This window comes from Cuculus canorus, chromosome 7, assembly GCF_017976375.1.
Source record: "Cuculus canorus isolate bCucCan1 chromosome 7, bCucCan1.pri, whole genome shotgun sequence".
NCBI classification, from domain to species: domain Eukaryota; kingdom Metazoa; phylum Chordata; class Aves; order Cuculiformes; family Cuculidae; genus Cuculus; species Cuculus canorus.
Window position 1 is genome coordinate 21515355 of NC_071407.1, and position 19878 is coordinate 21535232.

Below are 19878 nucleotides of genomic sequence, written 5' to 3' on the forward strand. Positions count from 1 at the left end.
CAGCCAGAGAAACTTTGAGAGACCCTTTGCCCCATATACCAAATATTTTGGAGCCAAATGAAGACATGGTACTAGCTATGGATCCTGTTTCCTTGTGGTTGTGAGAGCGGGGTGTGGGTTGCTGGCCACAGCCACAGCTCCACTGAGCATGTTCTTCTGCAGATAACCGGCTGGTGGTACAGTGTGCGGACTTCTGCCTCGCACAGCAGTGCCAGCGGGCACACGGGACGCAGCAATGGCCAGTCGGAAGTCGCGGCTCACGCTTGTGCAAGCATGTGTGATGAGATGGTGGTTCTCTGGAGGCTGGCGGTCCTTGACCCAACTATCAGTCCACAGAGGTGAGCACTAGCATCCAACGTGGTCTCATTTGTTTCTGTGACATTCAGCACACTCAAGAGCTTCTTCCTGTAGATGTCTTGTGTTTGTGTCATTGCCTCATTGCCTGTTCAGCCATTAATTCTTCTGCACCATGTGTGGTATAAGGTACAAGAGCACTGTAATTACTTTAACCTTTAATTGCTATTGCTGCTCACATTCAGCAACATCATATAGTGTGAATAATTTGGTTTCTGAGAGTTCTCTTTTACCTGCAAGTGTAAGCCTGCATTTCAGTGTCCTAGTGGAGAACATTTCTTTGAATGATAACTCTGGCTACCAATGCATTTTAATACTTTCTTACTTCAACTCTTCAGCACTTTAATGGATTTCTGTTTAGCCCACTATTGTCTGTTTCAAGATAAACCATTTCTTGCTTTCTGTGCAGCTTGTTGGTGAGCAGTGTCACTGGTATATGACTTTCAGTCAGTGTTTTCAAGTGTCTGAGGGAAAATTGTGAGGCTTCTGCAGGTCTCTAGCCCGTCTTGTGCCTTGGTAAATCCCTGCCATCTTTATTTAGCACTCATAAATAACAATGGAGGTACTGAGGGCTCGTGTGGAGATAGTGCGGTTGGCATTGTAATAATGTATTTTGTCATCTTGTCTGCAAAGTGTGGTGTGTAGAATGTACTGAATCAGTTTAATGTGCTACCAGTGCTCAGAAAGAGTTTTTCAGGCCAAATGAAAGTAGGATGATATTTTCAGTGGATTTACACCCTAACAGGGCTTGCTTTCTGTAATTGTTGTGCAACATTAATAAAACGTCCGATCTATATAAGGTACATGAGCGACACTAGAATGGATGCACCTTCTGACTTGTACAGTTTATGATATGAAGTAGCTAAATACAGGAGTTGAAGACATATCAAAAACTGTAGGAAGCTGGGAACAAAGCTTTAAATAAACACAAACTTCAGTCAGACCACATAGAAAAACCATAAAAGATTTTGGCTTTTAATAAAGGATGAAGTTGTGCTGTGTGTACTCACATTTGAGTTATCTGGTGCAGTTCATATTTGCTCAGATCTCCTTAGGCTCATGCATAATTGAAACACTCCTGCTTGATTATCCATTCTCTTGGTGTTTGAATAGTCAGTGACAAGAACCCTCTTCTGCCAGTCCTTGCCATTCTTCCTAGTGAATCATAAAGCAACTTGCTACCTCATTCCTAATTCATTGTAGGCTCTTATCCTGATGTTACCTTTCCTGAGTAGTTCTCCCTTCTTTTTCCTTCTGCAAATCCTCTCCTTGGTTAAGCCCCACCAGTTTGCTCCTTGTTTTGATTTGAGTTTTTGTGCTTTTGCTTTGGATGGGAAATCTGAGCAGACTGAAGTGTTGGGCGCGTGCCTCAGATCTCAGTTGATTAAGATGCTCGGTACAATTTCTGGAGATATCTTTTCCTTTTCTGGAATTAGCTTACCCAGAAGTGTAATCCATCTATACTCTCTCACCCATATGCTTAGGCCCCACATGAGATTTGGAGCTGGGAAATGCAGTAATGCTTTGTCCTTACCATGGTAATATGGGGCGAGGGGCTAACTGCTGTGTAATTTCAGTGTCTATAACCCTACCAACTTGCTTCTTCCTCAGGGTTATTAGAACATCAGTTATTTTTGTCTTGCTTGTTCTGTGCATGTGCCTTACAATAGTTTAGTCTCTCGAGGAAAACCTGCTAAAGCCGAAATTAAATTGTTGGGCCCTAGAGAGGCATGTTGGAGTAAAAAGGTAAGTAATTAGGTGATCCAGTCTGGCATTGTGCTTCCCTGGGTCGGCTGTTTAGATTGTACATGTGAATGTCCTGACCAGAGATGTTCACAGGGCTGTTCACAGCCACTGTGCACTTGTTTATGAGTGATGCCAAGAGCATTCCCCATGGCAGTAACTGGTCTCAGACTGCAAGGGCTCACATCACTGTTACCTTTTCTGGGCAGAGAAGCAAACAGGGCAGGCAGTGTTTCATTTTAAACCTCTCAGTTTGTATCATGCTTTCATGTTGATGCTGTTTGCATTTTGTTTCTGTATCATGGGCCTGTCTGAGACTTGATTGTTAATATGCCCGTTTCCTTTTTTCAGCCTGTCTTTTTACTGATGCTGTCTACCTTTAATTCAGCAGAAGATCTTTCTGACCAAGAGAAGAAGGCGTTCTGTGGGTTAAGAGATAGTTGTCGCAGGTGCAGCTTGTGTCTGCTTTCTGACCTGTCCTCTTCTTCTCGTAGGCGCAGGGACCTTTGCTCACAGCTCAGACAGTGGCAGCTCAAAGTCATAGATAACGTTAAGAGGGGTCAGCACAAGAAATCCCTGGAGAAGCTCTTCCAGGGTTTCAAGCCAGCTGTGGAAGCCTGTTACTTCAACTGGGAGGAAGCTTATCCCATTCCGGGGATCACCTATAGCAGCACTGACAAGAAGAACTCATTCTGTTGGGTTAAGGCCATCCAGCAGAGGAGCTGCCGGTTGCAATGTGCGGAAGCTGCCTGTGAGACTGGTAGAGCCCATGGACAGGAGACGTGTCTGCAGCCTGGGGACAGGCTGCGTCCCTCTTCCCAGGAGCCAGCAGTTCGGCCGAAGGAACTTACTGGAAAGCGTAAAGTTGTCTCTGAAACACCACAGAGGGTTCTGAGACGGCTTTCAGCAGAAGGTGACAAAGCTGTGTATAAGACTGCAGTGGGCAAAGCGAAGTTGCCAGTGAGCAAAGGCTTGGCCAATAAACACAGTGGGAAACGCCGCATGAGCAGTGAAGACAGCTCTCTGGAGCCGGACTTGGCAGAGATGAGCCTGGATGACAGCAGTCTGGCTCTGGGGGCGGAAGCCAGCAACACCTTTAGTTTTACTGAAAGCCCGCTGAGTAGGAGCTACAGGGACGCCTTTGAGGAGGATGGTGGGGTGTACTTCTCTGAGGGACCTGAGCCCACTGTCAGGAGCAGTTCCTTGGCCAAGAAATCGCCCAAGGATCCAGTGGGGGAAATAGGTAGTGGCGATGACGACCTACCCTCTGCAGATGAGAACAGCAGTGGTGTGGGCCTGAAGTCAGAAGAAGTAGGGGAGAATGGTGCCGTGGGGGGAGGGGACGATGGGGAAGAGGAAGATGATTACCAGGTGTACTATCTGAACCCACAAGAGGTAGCCAAGGAAGATGATGACAAAGCTGAAGGGGGGAATGAAGAGGAACAGGATATATTTGCTGGTATAAAGCCTCTGGAGCAGGAGAACCGGATGGAGGTGAGCTGAATTTGCAGTTTTGCTGTTTTGCAGTTTTGCTTACTGTACACGTCATGGTCTCTCCACCCTTCTAGCTGTCACACTTAACCCAGTATGTGATTAAATCAAGTACTTAATCATGTCATCATAACCCGTAGTATCATAAGGTATCTATAGTCTTAATGCAGTGGCATGACGCATCTCTTTCCCACAAGCTTGACTCCTGATTTCTGTGCTAACTTCAAGTCCCAGTTTTAACTGGTCGCATCTCGCACTCCGGGATTTACAAATGTCGACAAAACTGTGCACTTTTGTCCTAGTCTCACTCTTGGAAATGACAGAATTGAGCTGAAATTAAAAGTAAGACCAAGACGTGCCCATCAAGACAAATTTCAATTGAACTGTGTAAGCAGAAATTCTCTGGGAAGCCAGAGGCAATGGAAATGGACTGTGCCACATCCCTATGTTAACCTCAAAGTATCGTTAGAGCTTACACCTATATGAGCAAGCCACTGACCTGGAGATGTGTGGAAATAGTTATAGTCATTCAGTATGGGATTTAGGTTTTATTGAGTTATTCTCTGATCTTATGTAGTACTTGGAGGCAGATTGGGACTGAATCACAGAAGAAAAGGCTTTTTAGGGGAGTATTTAAAAGGATGGTGGTGAATGGTGCAGGCAAGGAGAGCTCTGAGAACGTCTGCTGCCAAAGTTAGCTGTGAATTGTGTTTGCAGAGTCTGGGCAGCAAGTGGATTGAGCAGGTGAGCTCCAGCCTGGAGGAGTCTGGTTTGAACGTGTCCATCTGTTCTTTTTTGCAGATCCTATTTGCCTGTGCAGAGGCCCTGTACGCACATGGATACAGTAATGAAGCGTGCCGATTAACTGTAGAGCTTGCTAGGGACTTGCTGGCCAACCCACCAGATCTCAAAGTGGAGCAGCCACCAACTAAGGTAGAGAGAGTGTCGTTCTACTTGTGGGGGTAGAGGATAAGTTAGAAGGAATATGTGGGATGCATTCGCAGGCGCTTCTCATTTGCTGTTATTCAGGTCCCTTCACTGATGCTTCCTCTGGGCTGAACTTCTCTGGATGTTGTTAATGTATCTGATCACTGTGCTTGTGTGGGTGAATAAAAGGGAGAACGAAAATAAGAGGCCATTCAGCAGGACTGGGAGCCTTCAGAAACTCGAGTTTAGTTAAAAGCTTCTTCACTTTTCCTTGTGCTTCAGAGAGAAGCCTGGTTTGTCTGTTAAAAGCTGCAGCTCCTTTTGGAACCTATTTTAAATCTGGTTGAAGAAAGCACCCTATTTAACATCAGCTTCAAGTCCTGTTTGTGAGGTACCGGCTGCTGTGTGCTGTGAGATTATAGAGCAGCCTCAGAAATTTCAATGTTTGTGCAGCTCTGTGCAGGTGACCTGCCTGTTTCTTGTGATTCTTTCCAAAGCCATCGTCTCCTCTTCCTTGGTGTGCACCACTGGGAATGTTAGAAGTTTTGCTGTTTCAGGATAGAGGGTTGGAGAGGAAAGAAATAAGCATAAACTTCTGGAAAAACCCTTGTAGGGGCACTGAGCACTGTCTTTTTTGTATGGAAGGATCCCCTTGGCAGGGGCAGATATCCAACATCTGCCCACACATCATCAGTCTCATAGTGGACATTTGTCTTACCAGCAGGCCAATTCTTCTACTGTGTTGTGCTGTGGTGAGGTGGGGAAGGAATGATGTTCAGCGGTAACAACTGGAGTTTGTGATTCCTCAGCAAAGGGAACAAAATTTAAATGTGCTTTATTCTTTCACCTGTCTACTGATTATTGCAATGGGTAGGAGGACAAGTGCAGGATCTTTTAGAATATATAGGAAAGTGTCTTCTGACAAATTCCTCCTAAAACAGGGCAAAAAGAACAAGGTATCAACGAGCAAGCAGACGTGGATGGCAACCAACACCTTGTCTAAAGCTGCTTTTCTGCTGACTGTGCTGAGTGAGCGGTTGGAGTACCACAACCTGGCTTTCCGAATAGGAATGTTTGCTCTGGAGCTGCAGAGACCACCTGCTTCTACAAAGGCTCTGGAGGTATGAAACATCTCAGAAAGGCAGTATCCATAAGAAACATTGTGCTGCCTCAGTGCTTTTGCTCATGTGGTTCTTATTTCAACTCCTGAAGTCTGGTTTTACGTTTCCTTAAAGTTGATAGCAGTGGGACTAAATGGATTGTGTGCACATCCTGTTAGCACACATTGATCTGCCAGAAAAATGGTTCGAACTATCCCTTCACTTGGCATTACTTTCGTTGATGGGAAGCTCAGTCCTCTGATGCCAACTGGCATTTGATTTCACATGAAGCTACAGGCTTGACAATATTGAAATGAGTACAAAATCTTTTATGAATATGTTATTTCAGTTAGAACAGCTTACTACTTAAATATGTTTCCAGTTTGCTTGGCTAATATGGGGAAAATAAAGCCATTTTAAATGGAATCGTCCATATTTGCACTGGTGACTTGGTTTGAAGCTTATTCCTTAGGGTGAATTTGTGCACTTGTTCCATGTTTGAAAGCTGTTGCTCTTGCTGATATCTCATTCTTTGGCAAGTGAACATATGTGCTGTGCAGACACATGATTTGGTATGCTGCTTGATTATTATTAAGGTTTCTGTTCGGAAGAAAGCAGTATCAAATGGAGACCTTGTCTGTGTGATTTGCAGCTGCCTTGTTTTTTGCTGCAGGGCTGTGTGGTCCCTGGAAGTGTGTATTGTTGCTAGGTGTCTGCCAGCTACGCTTGTTACACTAATCTGGGCTTCTTGGGGTCTGATTAGAAGATTGACAGTCAGCAGTTACCGAGGAGAAAACAATCACTGTCACATGCTATGGAGGGAATGCAGGAATGACGCGGAGCGGTTAAATGTAGTGGTTTTTGTCCTGGTGGCACATGTGCTGCCACCCTATGCCCATTCTTCTGCTCCTCAGTTCCTGGTGTCTCAAACAGGTGTATTGCTTTTCAGCATCCTTTTTTCCCCCTACAGTTAGGAGTAATCACCTTTTCTACTGACTTATCCAGTGAAACACTTCTCCTGCTGTTCTTGTGAAAGCTGATGTGTTTTTCCTGTATGCAGCTCAAGAGTCACAATTTGAGTAAAAGAACAGTTCTGTTTCAGTGTGAGGCATGACTTGTATTAGATTTGAAAATCTGTGTTGAGTGTGGAGAGAATGGCAGAGGTGGCTGGGGCGCTGAGAGTTGCTATAATTTAATGATCCAATAGAAACTATTGGTGTACTTTAACTTATGGATAGGGAAAAATGATCCCCTGCCCACAGGGCCTATGCTGATAACAGCTTCTGCTTCCTTGTGGGTACCACCAGGTGAAGCTGGCATATCAGGAGTCTGAGATCGCAGCCCTCCTGAAGAAGATTCCCTTGGGCACTAATGAGATGAATACCATTCGAGGAAGAGCTGAAGAGCTACGAGAAGGGACATTGTGTGACTACCGTCCTGTCCTGCCTCTGATGTTGGCAAGCTTTATATTTGATGTCCTGTGCACTCCAGGTACCATCTGCTTTGGCTGGGGTGTGGGAAAGGCATGTTCTGAAGCGCCAGACGTTGAGGGGTTTTCAGAGAGAAAATATCTTCTGTATAAGAATAACCTCATCCTGATTCTTCCCATGCTGTTACTTGCTCTTCCCTCCATGCCACTTCAGAGGTTCTTTGTACCCCAATGGAATTGTCTCTTATGCTGCTTGCATTTGAAAACAACTGGAAGACTACCGCATTTCAGCACCCTGTGTGTTTGTAAAACAGTTATAAATGGCTGACTGTTTTACTCTTATGCTGGTTATAGCGTGAGGAAGCTGATATAGCATTTAGAAAAGAACCCAGCAGCCTGGGACCAGGAAACTGACTTGGCAAGGTTTAGAGCCTGACTGCCTTGTTTAGAGCCTCTTGAATTTAGAGAAAAGGGAAAAAAAACCCAAGACAGCGCTCTGGTCTTGACACTGATGCAAGGCTAGGAATAGGACCACAGGGAGCTCTGCAGATTCAGAAAGCACTTAGAAATGGCTTTTGCCGTTAGGTCCCAGTTTTGAAAGCTGGACACTAATTCTCTTGTCTCCTTTCAGTGGTTTCTCCTACAGGCTCCAGGCCCCCAAGCCGTAATTGGAATAACGAAATGCCTGGAGATGAAGAGCTTGGTTTTGAGGCAGCTGTTGCTGCTCTTGGTAAGAATCTTTTACAAGAAAAGTCTTTCTTCATCCATGTTCTGCATCACATCCCGCCTTGTTTTGGATAGTGAGAGTCGGTAATTCCTTCCGGTTTGGTGCAGAAACGGAAATGTCTGCATGGTCTGAGACCCAGGTGCAGAAGGATTCTGCATGCCATCATTGAGGTGCCTTTGCAAAGCTGTGAAAAATGGAAGTGGGTTACAGAGCAGGAACCGAATGTTAAAGCAGTAACGTGAATGTTAGCTTTCTTCTTGCTCTTTTATCACAGATGATGTATTACATGGGTTTTAATAGAGATGGAGGGTTTCAGAGAACAAAAGGCAATCATTTCAGAAGAGGTTAGATGATGATGATGATGAAAGACTAGCCTAAGTACTCTCATGCATTACTGTGTAAGTTAGGATCTTACCGTAATACTGTATTCCTCCCTTATTTATCAGCTTCAACAACAAAGCAGTGGTGATATATATTTTGTTGACAATGCTGTGTGCCTTTTTTAGAGCAGCATGCAAAAAGGAATAGAATGGATTAAACAAGGCCTGTCATTTGTTGCCTCATCTCTAAAAGGAGAAAGATGAGTTTTATGGTGTGGGCATGCTGGCTTGTCGCATCTGCAGAAACTGTAAAAGTTTGTTTCAGGATGGAGTTGTGGGCTTTCCTGGACTCTTCCCATGGCATAAGAGGACCTGGTTGTTCTGTTGGGGCCAGCTTAGCATTCTGAGGACACACAGCAGCTCCTGTATGTTCATGTCCTATCGCTGAAGTTAACAGGAAAGTAGGGGGAAAAAATGATCTTTTGTCTGTCATGGGAGTGAATAGTCTGAGGTGCAGCTAGTGCTCAGGATGTGATGTAGTCTCCTGAAGTCACCTATCTCCTCATCCCCTCTTCTCTTGCCTGCAGGCATGAAAACAACTGTCAGTGAAGCGGAGCATCCTCTGCTGTGTGAAGGCACCCGAAGGGAGAAGGGGGATCTCGCCCTGGCCTTGATGATTACTTACAAGGACGATCAGTCTAAGCTGAAGAAGGTGAGTTTGCCTTTAAACAGAAGAGGGAGATGTAGAGCAAACTGTGTTTGGGTTTTGATGGATTTGATAGATTTGCCAGTGAACGTGAGTCACTTTTTCATGTACTGATGATTTGCAAGCTGTCCTGTAATGTTTGGATTCTTCCACAGGTCCAGTTGTGCAGTGTGCATTGCCCTGAGAGAGGCAGTCTTTCCAGGGTTTCTCAAGGTCCAGTCAGGAGATGCGTCCTCATTGGTTTTATTCTTTTGCTTAGCTGCTAAAACAAGTCCTGTGTCCGAGGGTTTCTCAGTGTGTACCATGTGTGGGGTCTGGCGATTGGTTCGGTTTTGCTGCAAGGATGCTGGCTTGCAGAACAGTGTATCTATATTTAGCAAAGCCTTTGCTTCTTCATCTCTCACCTCTTTGATACATGATTTCTTTCACCTGTGTCTTAATTTCACCTAGGAGAGAGAGTAAAGCTCTGTCCCCACCCTCAACCCAAAGGAACAGGTATTGAAAACTGCCAAAACTTTAGGAAGGGTTTTATTAATCTTTTATATTCAGAAACCCTTCTACCAAGCAAGTATATTATTAGGATCTCTCTGGCTCCTAAAGTAAAAGCACTCTTCACTCCTGCAGTGAATAGCTGGGACACTGTGATATCGGTCATTTGCAAAGAAATGCTCTGTCACAATCGAGGTGTTCACTTTGTGTGGAGAATAAACAGGAGCAACAGACAAACCCATGAAACGTGGTTGTGCATTGTTCCCTAATTCCATAATAAATGAGAATAACAAAGTGTTGTAGGCCGACAGAAGGCAGTTTCTCTAGGGTCTGAAAGTCCAAAAGGTTTCACCACTTTCTCAGTAACAGCATGACAGGGTTTTTTGGATGGTGAGCAGAGTTTCGATGAGTTAAAGAAGAACATCTAAGGGCTGGCAGAACTAAATACAGAGTCCTCTGTTATGTCTTTAAGGTACCAAAACTGCTACTGGTATTGTGAGTTTTGGGTGCTTTCCAAACAAAGCCCGTCCTTTCTAAGTGGAAATGGGTATGAATGAATCTTTGCTTGTTCATTAGTGCAGGGCACATGGCTCTTAGCTGGCATTGTTGATCTTCAGGGCAGGAAGATGATACCTGCTTTCTAGAGAATAAACATTTCATTTTTTTTCCTTAACAAAGTAGAATTTATTGTCTCCCAGGAAAAGCTCTTTTGCCAGTTTCCCTGTACGTCTTAGTGTAATGCCTCTTTTTTTTTTCTCTTGCTGCTAAAGATTTTAGACAAACTCCTGGACAGAGAGAGTCAAACTCACAAACCACAGACTCTGAGTTCCTTCTACTCATCCAGCAAGCCTACAGTAGCAAATCAGAAATCTCCTTCCAAGCACGCTGCCCAGTCCGCAGCAGCAATCCAGCAGCTTCCAGGGACTACTGTCACTCAGCAAGCGGCTGTAAGCCCTGCAGTCCAGAGCAGTCCTGAGAACTTCGTGGAGAAGAGCACACAGGGTAAGAGGGTCTTTGTAAGGGCTGTGCTGAAACCCTTTGTTTCTCAGTGCAAAACTCTAACTGTACATTTTTGTCTTGTTTGGGAAGTAGAGTGATTTATATTCCCATCTGGCTGTTTAGTGGTCACTAGAATGTTGTTCCCCTGTTGCCTGTTTGGCTGGATACGTTTTGGTACATATTGTGTAGAAATTCAAGTGAGTTTTCAGGTTTTCCTATCTCAAGTCAGTTGTGAACGTCAAAATATGGTGGCTTCATCCATTGAGTTTGTATCACAGATGTGCAGCGTTTTATAAAGTTTCACACTCAGGTACTTTCGTGCAAGATCAGGTTGCTGAAGGGCATTAGAGGGGAACATGGTTTTCGTCAAGCTGTGCCTCTACATTAGTGGCAAACATCACATCCACCAGTGTTTGGTGGAAAGCAGATAGTCTCTTAGCTCTTCTCAAAGAGGTCAGTGCTAGTAGAAGATGTTCCAGGATCACTGGAACATTTTTATTCTAAAATTTCTCTGTAGTTGCAGCAAATTTTCCAAATCTCAAGTTAAGATTAGATATTCTTGGCTGTGTGTCAGATGATACGCTTAATACTAAAAGGAAACTGAGATGATCCTGCTCATGACTACCACTCATTTTATAAAAATCGTGTGTCTTTTGATGTTGATGTCTTTCAAATGGCCCCATCTGATTTTAGAGATACAGAAACAAATAATGTTTACCTTGTCACTGTCTCGTTGGTGCAGAGAGCTCTCAGAGGTCCCCCTGCGAACCGGCTGCAGAAGCCACCATCTTGAAACAAGAGGGAAAGGTCCCCAGTCGCCTGGCCCTTGGAAGCCGAGGTGGATACAATGGGAGATGCTGGGGTTCGCCTGTCAGGCAAAAGAAGAAACACACAGGTAGGACCTGACTAATTCATACAGCATCTAGTGCTGTTCTGGGTAGCCTGCTGGAGTCTAGCGGTCCCCTTGCTCATTCACTCCACATGACAACCTTTCCTGTAACTGCAACAGTAGCTGATTGTCTCTGTGTTGTTTGGCATGGAGAAATAGGCTTTGCTCCACAGATGCCCTACCCGCTTCTGTATGGCAAGTTACTGTACCTTTCTCACTCCTGATATGTCCTGTGTGATGGGTTAGGCCTCTGGGAGCAGAGCACCGTGCTCCTGGGTTCAGAAACAAATTCAGAGCAGCTGCTGCCTCTACACTTCTCTTGGGAAGGGTGTAAGTTAGAGGCCGAGGATGTGAATAACCTTTGTGTAAATTATACAGTGTATACCTGAAGTATTTTCTTCATACTCATACAGTCTGTGGACCTTGACGTTGTATGTACATTGCCTTCTTGTTATACTCTGCCATGAAGTTTGGCAGATGGATTGATGGAATGATATGAATGGGGAAATAGAGAAATGCTGTTCTTTCTAATCTGAGAACTGCAAAACAACTCTGATATCTGCGGCCAAGCTGACTTAATATCTCTTAATTTGCAAAGCTGAGTGCCTCGCAGCTGTGAGGCTGGCTGCCACTGATACAGTGGATCCTAGTTGGGGCTGCAGATGATGTGGGTAGGAGTTCAGCTGCCCACAAGACATTTACCAAGCCTGCTGATGTTGCTGTGTTGGTTCTGGTGCTGTAGGCATGGCTAGTATTGACAGCAGCGCTCCCGAAACCACCTCAGACAGTTCTCCAACGCTCAGTCGGCGTCCGCTGCGTGGGGGATGGGCATCAACGTCCTGGGGCAGAGGACAGGACAGTGACAGCATCAGCAGCTCCTCAAGTGATTCATTGGGATCTTCCTCTTCCAGTGGCAGCAGGAGAGCCAGTGGGGGAGCCCGTGCAAAGACCGTGGAGGTTGGCAGGTAATGAATAATACCAATGCATAGAGGCAACCGTTAGGCGTACATCAGGGAACTATCACGTGTACATCAGGAAGTACTTCCTTGGGAGTGTTTGCTTTGTTTTCTGTGGAGCCTAAAGACAGGAACTCCACACCCCAGCTAGAAAACCTGGGGTATTTGTTGCTGTCTGAAAGGCTTCACTGTCTGAAAGGCTCCTCTGTCTTCCTCCTCTAGGTATAAAGGGAGGCGCCTGGAGAGCCATGCTCCTCATGTCCCAAACCAGCCCTCAGAGGCAGCTGCTCACTTCTACTTTGAATTGGCCAAGACAGTCCTTATCAAAGCAGGTGGAAACAGCAGTACCTCCATCTTCACCCACCCTTCCTCCAGTGGTGGGCACCAGGGACCACACCGCAACCTCCACCTCTGCGCCTTCGAGATTGGGCTGTATGCACTAGGGCTGCACAACTTTGTGTCTCCCAACTGGCTCTCTCGAACGTACTCCTCCCATGTCTCTTGGATCACAGGTGACAGCAAAACTTTATTGGGAAAGAAGGGAGGTCAGCTTATGCTGCAAAATTGTGGTGCTAGTATATTGTGGTATCCCTGTAAGCTGGTTGGCACAGCCGGGGACACAAGCTGGGCACCAGTAATTTATACCGTGATGCTTGTTTTGGCCTGGGAAATTCTAGTGACCTGTTTCTTTTTGTTTGTACTTCAACATCCTTTAGTCCTTAGAGCCATAGACCACTTGCCTTAACTTCCTCTTTGGGGGTATGCTGAAGAGGCAGACATTTGCTGAGTTCGAACATGCTCTTTGGCTGTGTTCAGGATTTTACTTTCCTCCTCCTGTTTGTGCCCAGACCTATTGCCTGCTTTCTATCTACATGGCTTCTAGAGCCTTAAAAAACCCACATCCTTGAAAATTTGTGTTCTCCTGACATGATGGAAGTAGAGCAACAGTCCAGGCTGCGGTTTGTGGGTAATAAAAACAGCAGTAGCAAGTTCTTCTGACTGCTGTATATGCATTTTTAGCTTAACTTTCTTATCAGTACTCTCGCTGCTTGCTTATTGAGGGCTCTTGCCTGTCCTGTGTTTGGGGAGGAAGAGCCTAAGTGTGACATGGAGCCTAAGGGGAGCAAGTGGTCTCTGTTGCTGCTATTGAAAGAAGTAAGGAGAGCCTCTCTTATTGAGGGAAACCTGACTGGACCGGTGCTGGCCATACAGTGGTGTGAGAGTCTTCTCTTTTTCTCTTAGGGCAGGCCATGGAGATTGGTAGTGCAGCCTTGAACATCTTGGTGGAGTGTTGGGACGGACATCTGACTCCCCCGGAGGTGGCATCATTGGCAGACAGAGCTTCACGGGCCAGGGACTCCAACATGGTGCGGGCAGCTGCTGAACTGGCACTCAGCTGCCTGCCCCATGCCCACGCCCTGAACCCCAATGAGATCCAGAGAGCTCTGGTTCAGTGTAAGGAGCAGGTGAGCATCTCAAGGGGGCTGGGTAGCGCAAGGTGTTTTCCAAATCAGGGATGTGTTGTTGCTTGTGGGATTGGCTACTCTGGTACTGGAGAGTCTTAATCCAAGTTCTGTGGATTTCTTGTATTTCATGAGTCAGTCTGGTTATTCTGCTGCATAGCTCTGACATATCTGCTCCCCGTGGCGTCAGTAAATTTAGAGTGCCTTATTCTTTTCTCCTGTTGTAGTTTCGCCTTCTTGTATTTCTGGTTTTGCATTCTTCACTCCTGCTTTTCTTTCACTGCCCCCAGGACGATCTGATGCTGGAAAAGGCCTGTATGGCAGTGGAAGAAGCAGCTAAAGGTGGTGGTGTGTACCCAGAAGTCCTCTTCGAAGTAGCGCACCAGTGGTACTGGCTGTACGAACAGACTGTTGGTGGGACCCCAGCCCAGAGAGAAGGTGCCACTGGCTGCAGTGCCAGTGGTGCACGGGCTGCCTCCGAAGCAGTGCGTGCATTGGCAGACAACCGTGTGACTTCTGAGCCGACCACTGTCACAGTGGCAGCTGCGGTAACTGCCGCAGCAACAGTCATGCCAGTGATCTCTGTAGGGTCAACCATGTACCCACAGCACACGATGTCAGGGCCGGCAATGGCTCACACACACACGCAGGGCCTGCACCCATACACCACGCTGCAGACTCACATCCCCTGCAACCCCCAATATATTGGACACACTATCCAGCACATGCCACGCCCAGCTGTCTTCCCGGTGCCTGGCTCAGCGTACCCACAGGTGAGTTTTGGCCTGTGCCTTGTTCATTTGCAATGACTTTGTGTGGCTGCTTCCAGGGGGAGTGTGTCTAGCTGTGAGAGCGTGGTGTCGGACCTGTGGTGGCTTGAGACTGCTTCTGCTCTCACTTACATGCTGATTTGTGATAGTTACTTTGACTCCCCAGCTCAGCTTTTGTGTCACAAGGAGCCTTCTGTGAGTGCGTGTAAAGTCTCAAGAGTATACCAGTCCAACTGGACTCTGAATGCTCTGGGGTTTGTGTCGGGACATCCTATTTTGGACTGCTACTCAATGGTCAGACAAGTAGACGTGACTGTTGTTTATTTTTTGTTTTAGGGTGTCCATCCAGCATTCATAGGAGCGCAGTACCCTTACTCGGTAACAACACCGTCACTGGCAGCTACAGCCGTGTCGTTCCCTGGTGTGCCAGTCCCATCCATGACGCAGATTGCGGTGCATCCCTATCACAGTGAGGCAGGACTGTCACTGTCTTCCAATGTAGCGAGTAGGTGTTGCAGCCCTGGGCTGTGCCTAGCACAGGTTTATGTACTGTGCTCCAAGCTCTCCCTGGTTCATGTCCTGCCCCCCATTGACCACAGTGGGACCAGAGTCCTTGCATGGAAAAGTTCTCACCAAATCTGCCCCAGTCTAAAGATGTGCATGGTTGGGGTTGCTGGGATTCATAACAGGGCCTGATTCAGCTAGTGGAGCTTTACTTTCTGTTTGGCTTAATTTCTAGTATGAGTTTATTTTGGCCTGTTAGACTAAAGTGTGTTGGGAGTGCTCCTGGCCTCTCCTGACTTCTAACTTATTAGAGCTTTACACCCCCTTTCCGTAGGGCAAAATGAGCATAGATGATCTTGAGCAGGTTCTTGTGGTTCCTTTGGGTCAAGTGGATGGAGTGCTGCAGCAGGCAGTCTTCCACTGCAGCAGCACAAGTAGGTGTCTGTCCTGCCCAAAAGGACTGGAGGCAGCCAGGGCCCACAATGTGGGTCTTCTGTGGAGAGGACAGATGCTTTGGCAGGGTGATGTCAGTGGCAGTCTGAACAGCTGCTCATGTGTTGTGGTGGGGCTAGAGTGGTGGTGAAGACTCATCGGGCACTCTGCAGCACTGGCATGGCAGGTGGTGACCAAGTTGTGGATGTGCTCTCACTGCACCAGTGTAATGTTTGCCTGTTTATGCGTTTGCTTACCGGTGCTTTGCAGCTCACTGGGTACATGGGAATGCACTTAGGAGCTGTGTTGGCTTCCTTCATATCCAGATTATCAAGAGAATCTTTTCAGTTATTCTTTTCTTGAATTTTGATAACAAAAAAACACCATGAAAGCAATTAAAATAGTCCTGAAGGCCTCTGGATCTGAAGAGCATCCTTTTCTGCCAGCCTTAGTCCTGGGCTGATGCTGTGACTCTTAATTGTGAAAACCATTTCTGTACTCTTCCAAAGCGTTATGAATCTTCCAGAACTGCTAACTCATCTTGGAGCACCTAAAGTAATGAAAGGAAAAAACATCTTCTCCCTTTCCAGTTGCCACTGTTTATGGCTTGTATAAACATCTGTGTCACGTTCTTTAAATAGTTTCACCATTCCTGGAGTACTTAGTTATGTGATGACGCTCAAGCCCTGACAACAATTCAGCTCATTCTTACTGGTTATTCTCCTTGGCCAGACTTCAAATGCAGTGTGGATTTTACTCCACTTTGTGGGTTGTTTGGCAGTATGTGTGCGTTTGGTTGAGGAGGTCAGGCAGATCTTTCCTGGGAGGCACGTTGTTCTCAGATATTTAACTATTCACTAGTAAACATCTGAAAACAATGCTGAAGGTGGCAGGGAAAGAGGAGAAACTGGAACTTGGAGCATTGCCCAAGCTGGTGTAGTAGCACTACAAAGCAACTGTGAAGTAAGGGTCACGAATGTGCACACACCCAATGGCATCTTTGCTCTGGAATTCTCAGGCAAGCCTTGCTTTTTCCTCTCCGTACCTTTCTCAAGAGAGAAAGTTAGATAAGCTCGAGTCCTTGGTCAGAGTATAGCTTACAGGCTCAGTGTTAACTACTGCCTGTACAAGTCTGGGTGGTCCCATGTTATGGGTCTTTCTGTGATTGCCCTTGATTTTGTGCCTACCAGCTATGTGCCTGAAGGTGACAGAGCTTCTCGAGTTTCCTTGGTGTTTTTACTGTTGGTAGGCACTGGTAGTGCCTGCAGCGGTTTTTCTTTCTGAGGATGGATTGTAGGCTGCTGCCAGTCACACCCTTCCCATGTGGGAGCTGGATGGACTAGCAACTGTCTTACAGCAGAAGTAGAGGAACCTCACAATATTGGACTTGAACTTCCAAGTGACTTAATAATGCTGTTCCTGCTCAATGTTGTTCCTCATCAGGTGTAGACATGCACATGCTTGTTTCCTTGGACAAGAAATCAGAACCGGACATGTCATTTAATAATAGGAAAGACCTTTGAGTCAAAACATGTATTTACATGTAAAACATGGGTGATGTGCATGTTCATGGTATTCTGCAAAGGAGATGGGCAACTGTGTAACTGACGTCTTTCAGGCGCTCCTTGCAAACAAGAGATGTTCCCAGCCTGTGGTATTTCCAGTGTAAGCCTGTGTTTTGTGGTTGCTGTGTAGTTCAGTTTAGGAGAACAGAACAGTGTGCTGGCAGGGGGCGGTCAGGTGAGGGAGGTGATGGCCCAAGTAAACCTTCTTTTAGGCTGGTGGTGGGTCCTAATGCTGCTGTTTTGCTCTCTTCAGTAGGAAGTGTCCATGCAGGATCAACGTTCCCAGCGATTCAGGGGGCTTCCTTGACAACTCTGTCCTCACAGCCCAACTCCCTTGTTACAGGGGGTTTTCCTGCCGAGGATGAGCAGCACAGTCAGCCTGTGAGCCCCCAGGGTCTGCACTACCTCCACTCCGCATACCGAGTTGGTAAGGACGGCCAAGGGGGTTTCTCTGGCCCCTTGAGAGGGCTGCAGGTTTGCACTGCCGTTTGGCAGATTGCTACTGCACCTGTTGGGGGTGATGGCATCTTTGTTATATGGGGAAAGGCAATTTGTGATCAGATGTGGAGGAGACAAAGCAATAGCAGATTGAGCAGTTGCTGTTAAAAGCCATCAGAGCAGAAGAGAAAGCTGAGTGGGTTAATGCTGGGAAGAGTCTGGCCTGTCAGCAAAGGAAACTGGATGTGGTTGTGTGAGTTGTAACTATGTGAAAATATGGAGTTCAGCTGCTGCTGCTCATGGACAGTGAAGGCACAACTCTAATAATACCAACTGAGTCTTCAGCGGCACAGAGGGCTGTGCACTGTGCCTCTCCAGCCAGACTGTCTATGACTGACATGGAGAGAGAAGCGAGTACGTGATCAGCATTCCTTCCCCAGTCACACTGATTGTGAGGGGGTAGAGTCTCTGCCTGAACTGGTACAGGTTTATCAGTCTTGGGTGTATGATCAAGCTTAGATTGTAGTAAACTACTCGCATGTATTCATGGCCTATCCCAGTGGGTGCTTGGGGAGGGAAAAGGGAGCCTTTAAGATCAGCAAAGCCAGTGCAGGGCAGCAAAGAGAAACAGCAGGAAAATAGAAGGCAGGCTGCCAGGAGGTTTCTTGGGGTTTGTGGTTGATAGCTAGAGGAGAGAGTACTGATTAGGCAGAGTAGGGTGCAGGTGCCACTGGGAACATTGCAATGCGAATACTAAGCCGTGAAAGGCATTCACAGCCTGAGCAACAGAGAGGGGATGGGGGAAGAGGGTCTGAAGAGCAAGTCACAGCACCTGTTGGTGTTGTAGAACTTTTTAAATGAGTGAATTTGTGTGAAGAACTGCAGTGGGATAGTAAAATGTTTGCAGATTGACAGTGCTGCTGCTAGTGTTGGCCTGTTGTCTTTCGGCTGGGCAGGGTGATGTGAGTGGCTTCTCTGCTGCAAAATTTGGGGCAAATATAGGACACCTTGTAGTGCAGGCCCCGGGGCTCCCTGCTGACCCTGCTGGATGAGCTAGTGGAGTGTCTCTTTGCAGCTCTGGTGAGGTGTGATGGATGTGCTGATTTCCCAGCCCAGAAATCAGCAGATCCAGATGTTCTTGCAGATACTTCCTGTGGTGATAGGCCTTGTGTTTCTCTCTGGACTCATTGCGTGAGGCGAAGCGCAGGCCAGTCAGGTTGTGCTGCAGTGAGTGAAATGCTAGACTAAGTCTTACTTGGGCAGAAGTGCTGCTTGACTCTGGCTGCCCCTTTCTCACAGGGATGCTGGCTCTGGAGATGCTTGGCCGAAGAGCTCACAACGACCATCCCAACAACTTCTCCCGCAGCCCACCCTACACGGAGGATGTAAAATGGCTCCTTGGGTTAGCTGCGAAGTTAGGTAAGGCTCAGAGCAGTACTTCAGCAGAAATCCACTTGCTGGGGTTTGCACAATGGTGGGAAAAGCTCTCTAAAAAGCAAAACTCCAGAGACTGGGTGAGCCTGCTGTCTCACGCCATTTCTGAGAATATTTCAGAAGATCCCTGCTGCTCTTTCATCCAGCAGTTGTTCCATTTCTGGGTTCTGTAGGCATGCTGTTGAGTTTTGAGGCACTGGGTAAGGTGCATGGGATTGGACAGGGCTCAGAGCTTGTATCTCTTCCATTCGGTAACAACTTTTTCTTTCCCCTTTCAATATCTTGTAGGTATTCCTCTTTCTTATGTGCATTTACACCTTCTGTGAAGAATTTCTATAGCAAACCACCAACTGTTTGGGTTTTTTGTTTTTACTTCAACTTCACTCTTGGATCATTTTTGTCAGTTCATTTTTTTTTTTTTTTTTTTTTTTTTAGTTCTTTCATCAGCAATAAGAACTTAACCCCATAACCTCTGCAGCCAGCCTGCCTAGGCATGGCTGCTGCTGCTGGGGAGCTCCACTGCAGAAAGCTGAGGGAATGCTTGGCAGTCTCTCCAGGCTCCCTAAGGTCTGGGTGTTGTAGCATCTGGCTGTTTCCTTAATGAGGAGGCAGGAAGCAATGGGAGGAAGTGCAGCTTGTCCTTGCCTCTGCATCAGTTTTTTTATATACCCTTTAAAGACAGGTGGGGACTGGGAATATCAGTGCCTGAGGTGGTAACTGGTCTCTACTCAGACCTGATGGATATATCAGAATGATCTCTTGCCTGCAGGAGTTTGCTAGACTTTCTCCCTGAAGCCTGCTGGAGGATACATTACACTGAGGAGAAAGTGCTCCAAATCCAGGTTCTTGCTGGGAAGTACCTAATTCCTTGTGTTTCTCTTAACACCATTGTTCTGAATTTTCCTTCCTGTGCAGGTGTAAACTACGTGCATCAGTTTTGTGTCGGTGCAGCCAAGGGGGTGCTGAGCCCTTTTGTGCTCCAGGAGATCATCATGGAAGCTCTGCAGAGGCTCAACCCTGCCCATGTGCACAACCACCTGCGCACCCCAGCCTTCCACCAGCTGGTGCAGCGGTGCCAGCAGGCCTACCTGCAGGTAACGTGTGGCCGGTCTTCCTGCCTGTCAAAGCTGCCAGGCCCTTGC

The 19878-nt window shown here is 46.7% G+C and overlaps 1 protein-coding gene across 3 annotated transcripts in view; it reads left to right on the top strand.

Moving 5' to 3' along the window:
* Nucleotides 1-19878, top strand: part of ZSWIM8 (zinc finger SWIM-type containing 8) — a 56387-nt gene that overhangs the window by 33366 nt on the left and 3143 nt on the right. Inside the window, exons 9-25 of one of the 3 annotated variants that reach the window (XM_009570733.2) lie at nucleotides 163-338; nucleotides 2592-3591; nucleotides 4390-4521; nucleotides 5457-5636; nucleotides 6923-7106; nucleotides 7676-7774; nucleotides 8679-8803; nucleotides 10057-10288; nucleotides 11028-11180; nucleotides 11917-12139; nucleotides 12353-12642; nucleotides 13373-13596; nucleotides 13884-14366; nucleotides 14700-14868; nucleotides 17118-17291; nucleotides 18602-18721; nucleotides 19652-19830. In XM_009570733.2, the coding sequence (XP_009569028.2) occupies nucleotides 163-338; nucleotides 2592-3591; nucleotides 4390-4521; nucleotides 5457-5636; nucleotides 6923-7106; nucleotides 7676-7774; nucleotides 8679-8803; nucleotides 10057-10288; nucleotides 11028-11180; nucleotides 11917-12139; nucleotides 12353-12642; nucleotides 13373-13596; nucleotides 13884-14366; nucleotides 14700-14868; nucleotides 17118-17291; nucleotides 18602-18721; nucleotides 19652-19830 (4143 nt within the window). The remainder of the gene's footprint in view (nucleotides 1-162; nucleotides 339-2591; nucleotides 3592-4389; nucleotides 4522-5456; nucleotides 5637-6922; nucleotides 7107-7675; nucleotides 7775-8678; nucleotides 8804-10056; nucleotides 10289-11027; nucleotides 11181-11916; nucleotides 12140-12352; nucleotides 12643-13372; nucleotides 13597-13883; nucleotides 14367-14699; nucleotides 14869-17117; nucleotides 17292-18601; nucleotides 18722-19651; nucleotides 19831-19878) is intronic. The other 2 variants (XM_054070879.1, XM_054070881.1) reach the window with 2 other exon arrangements.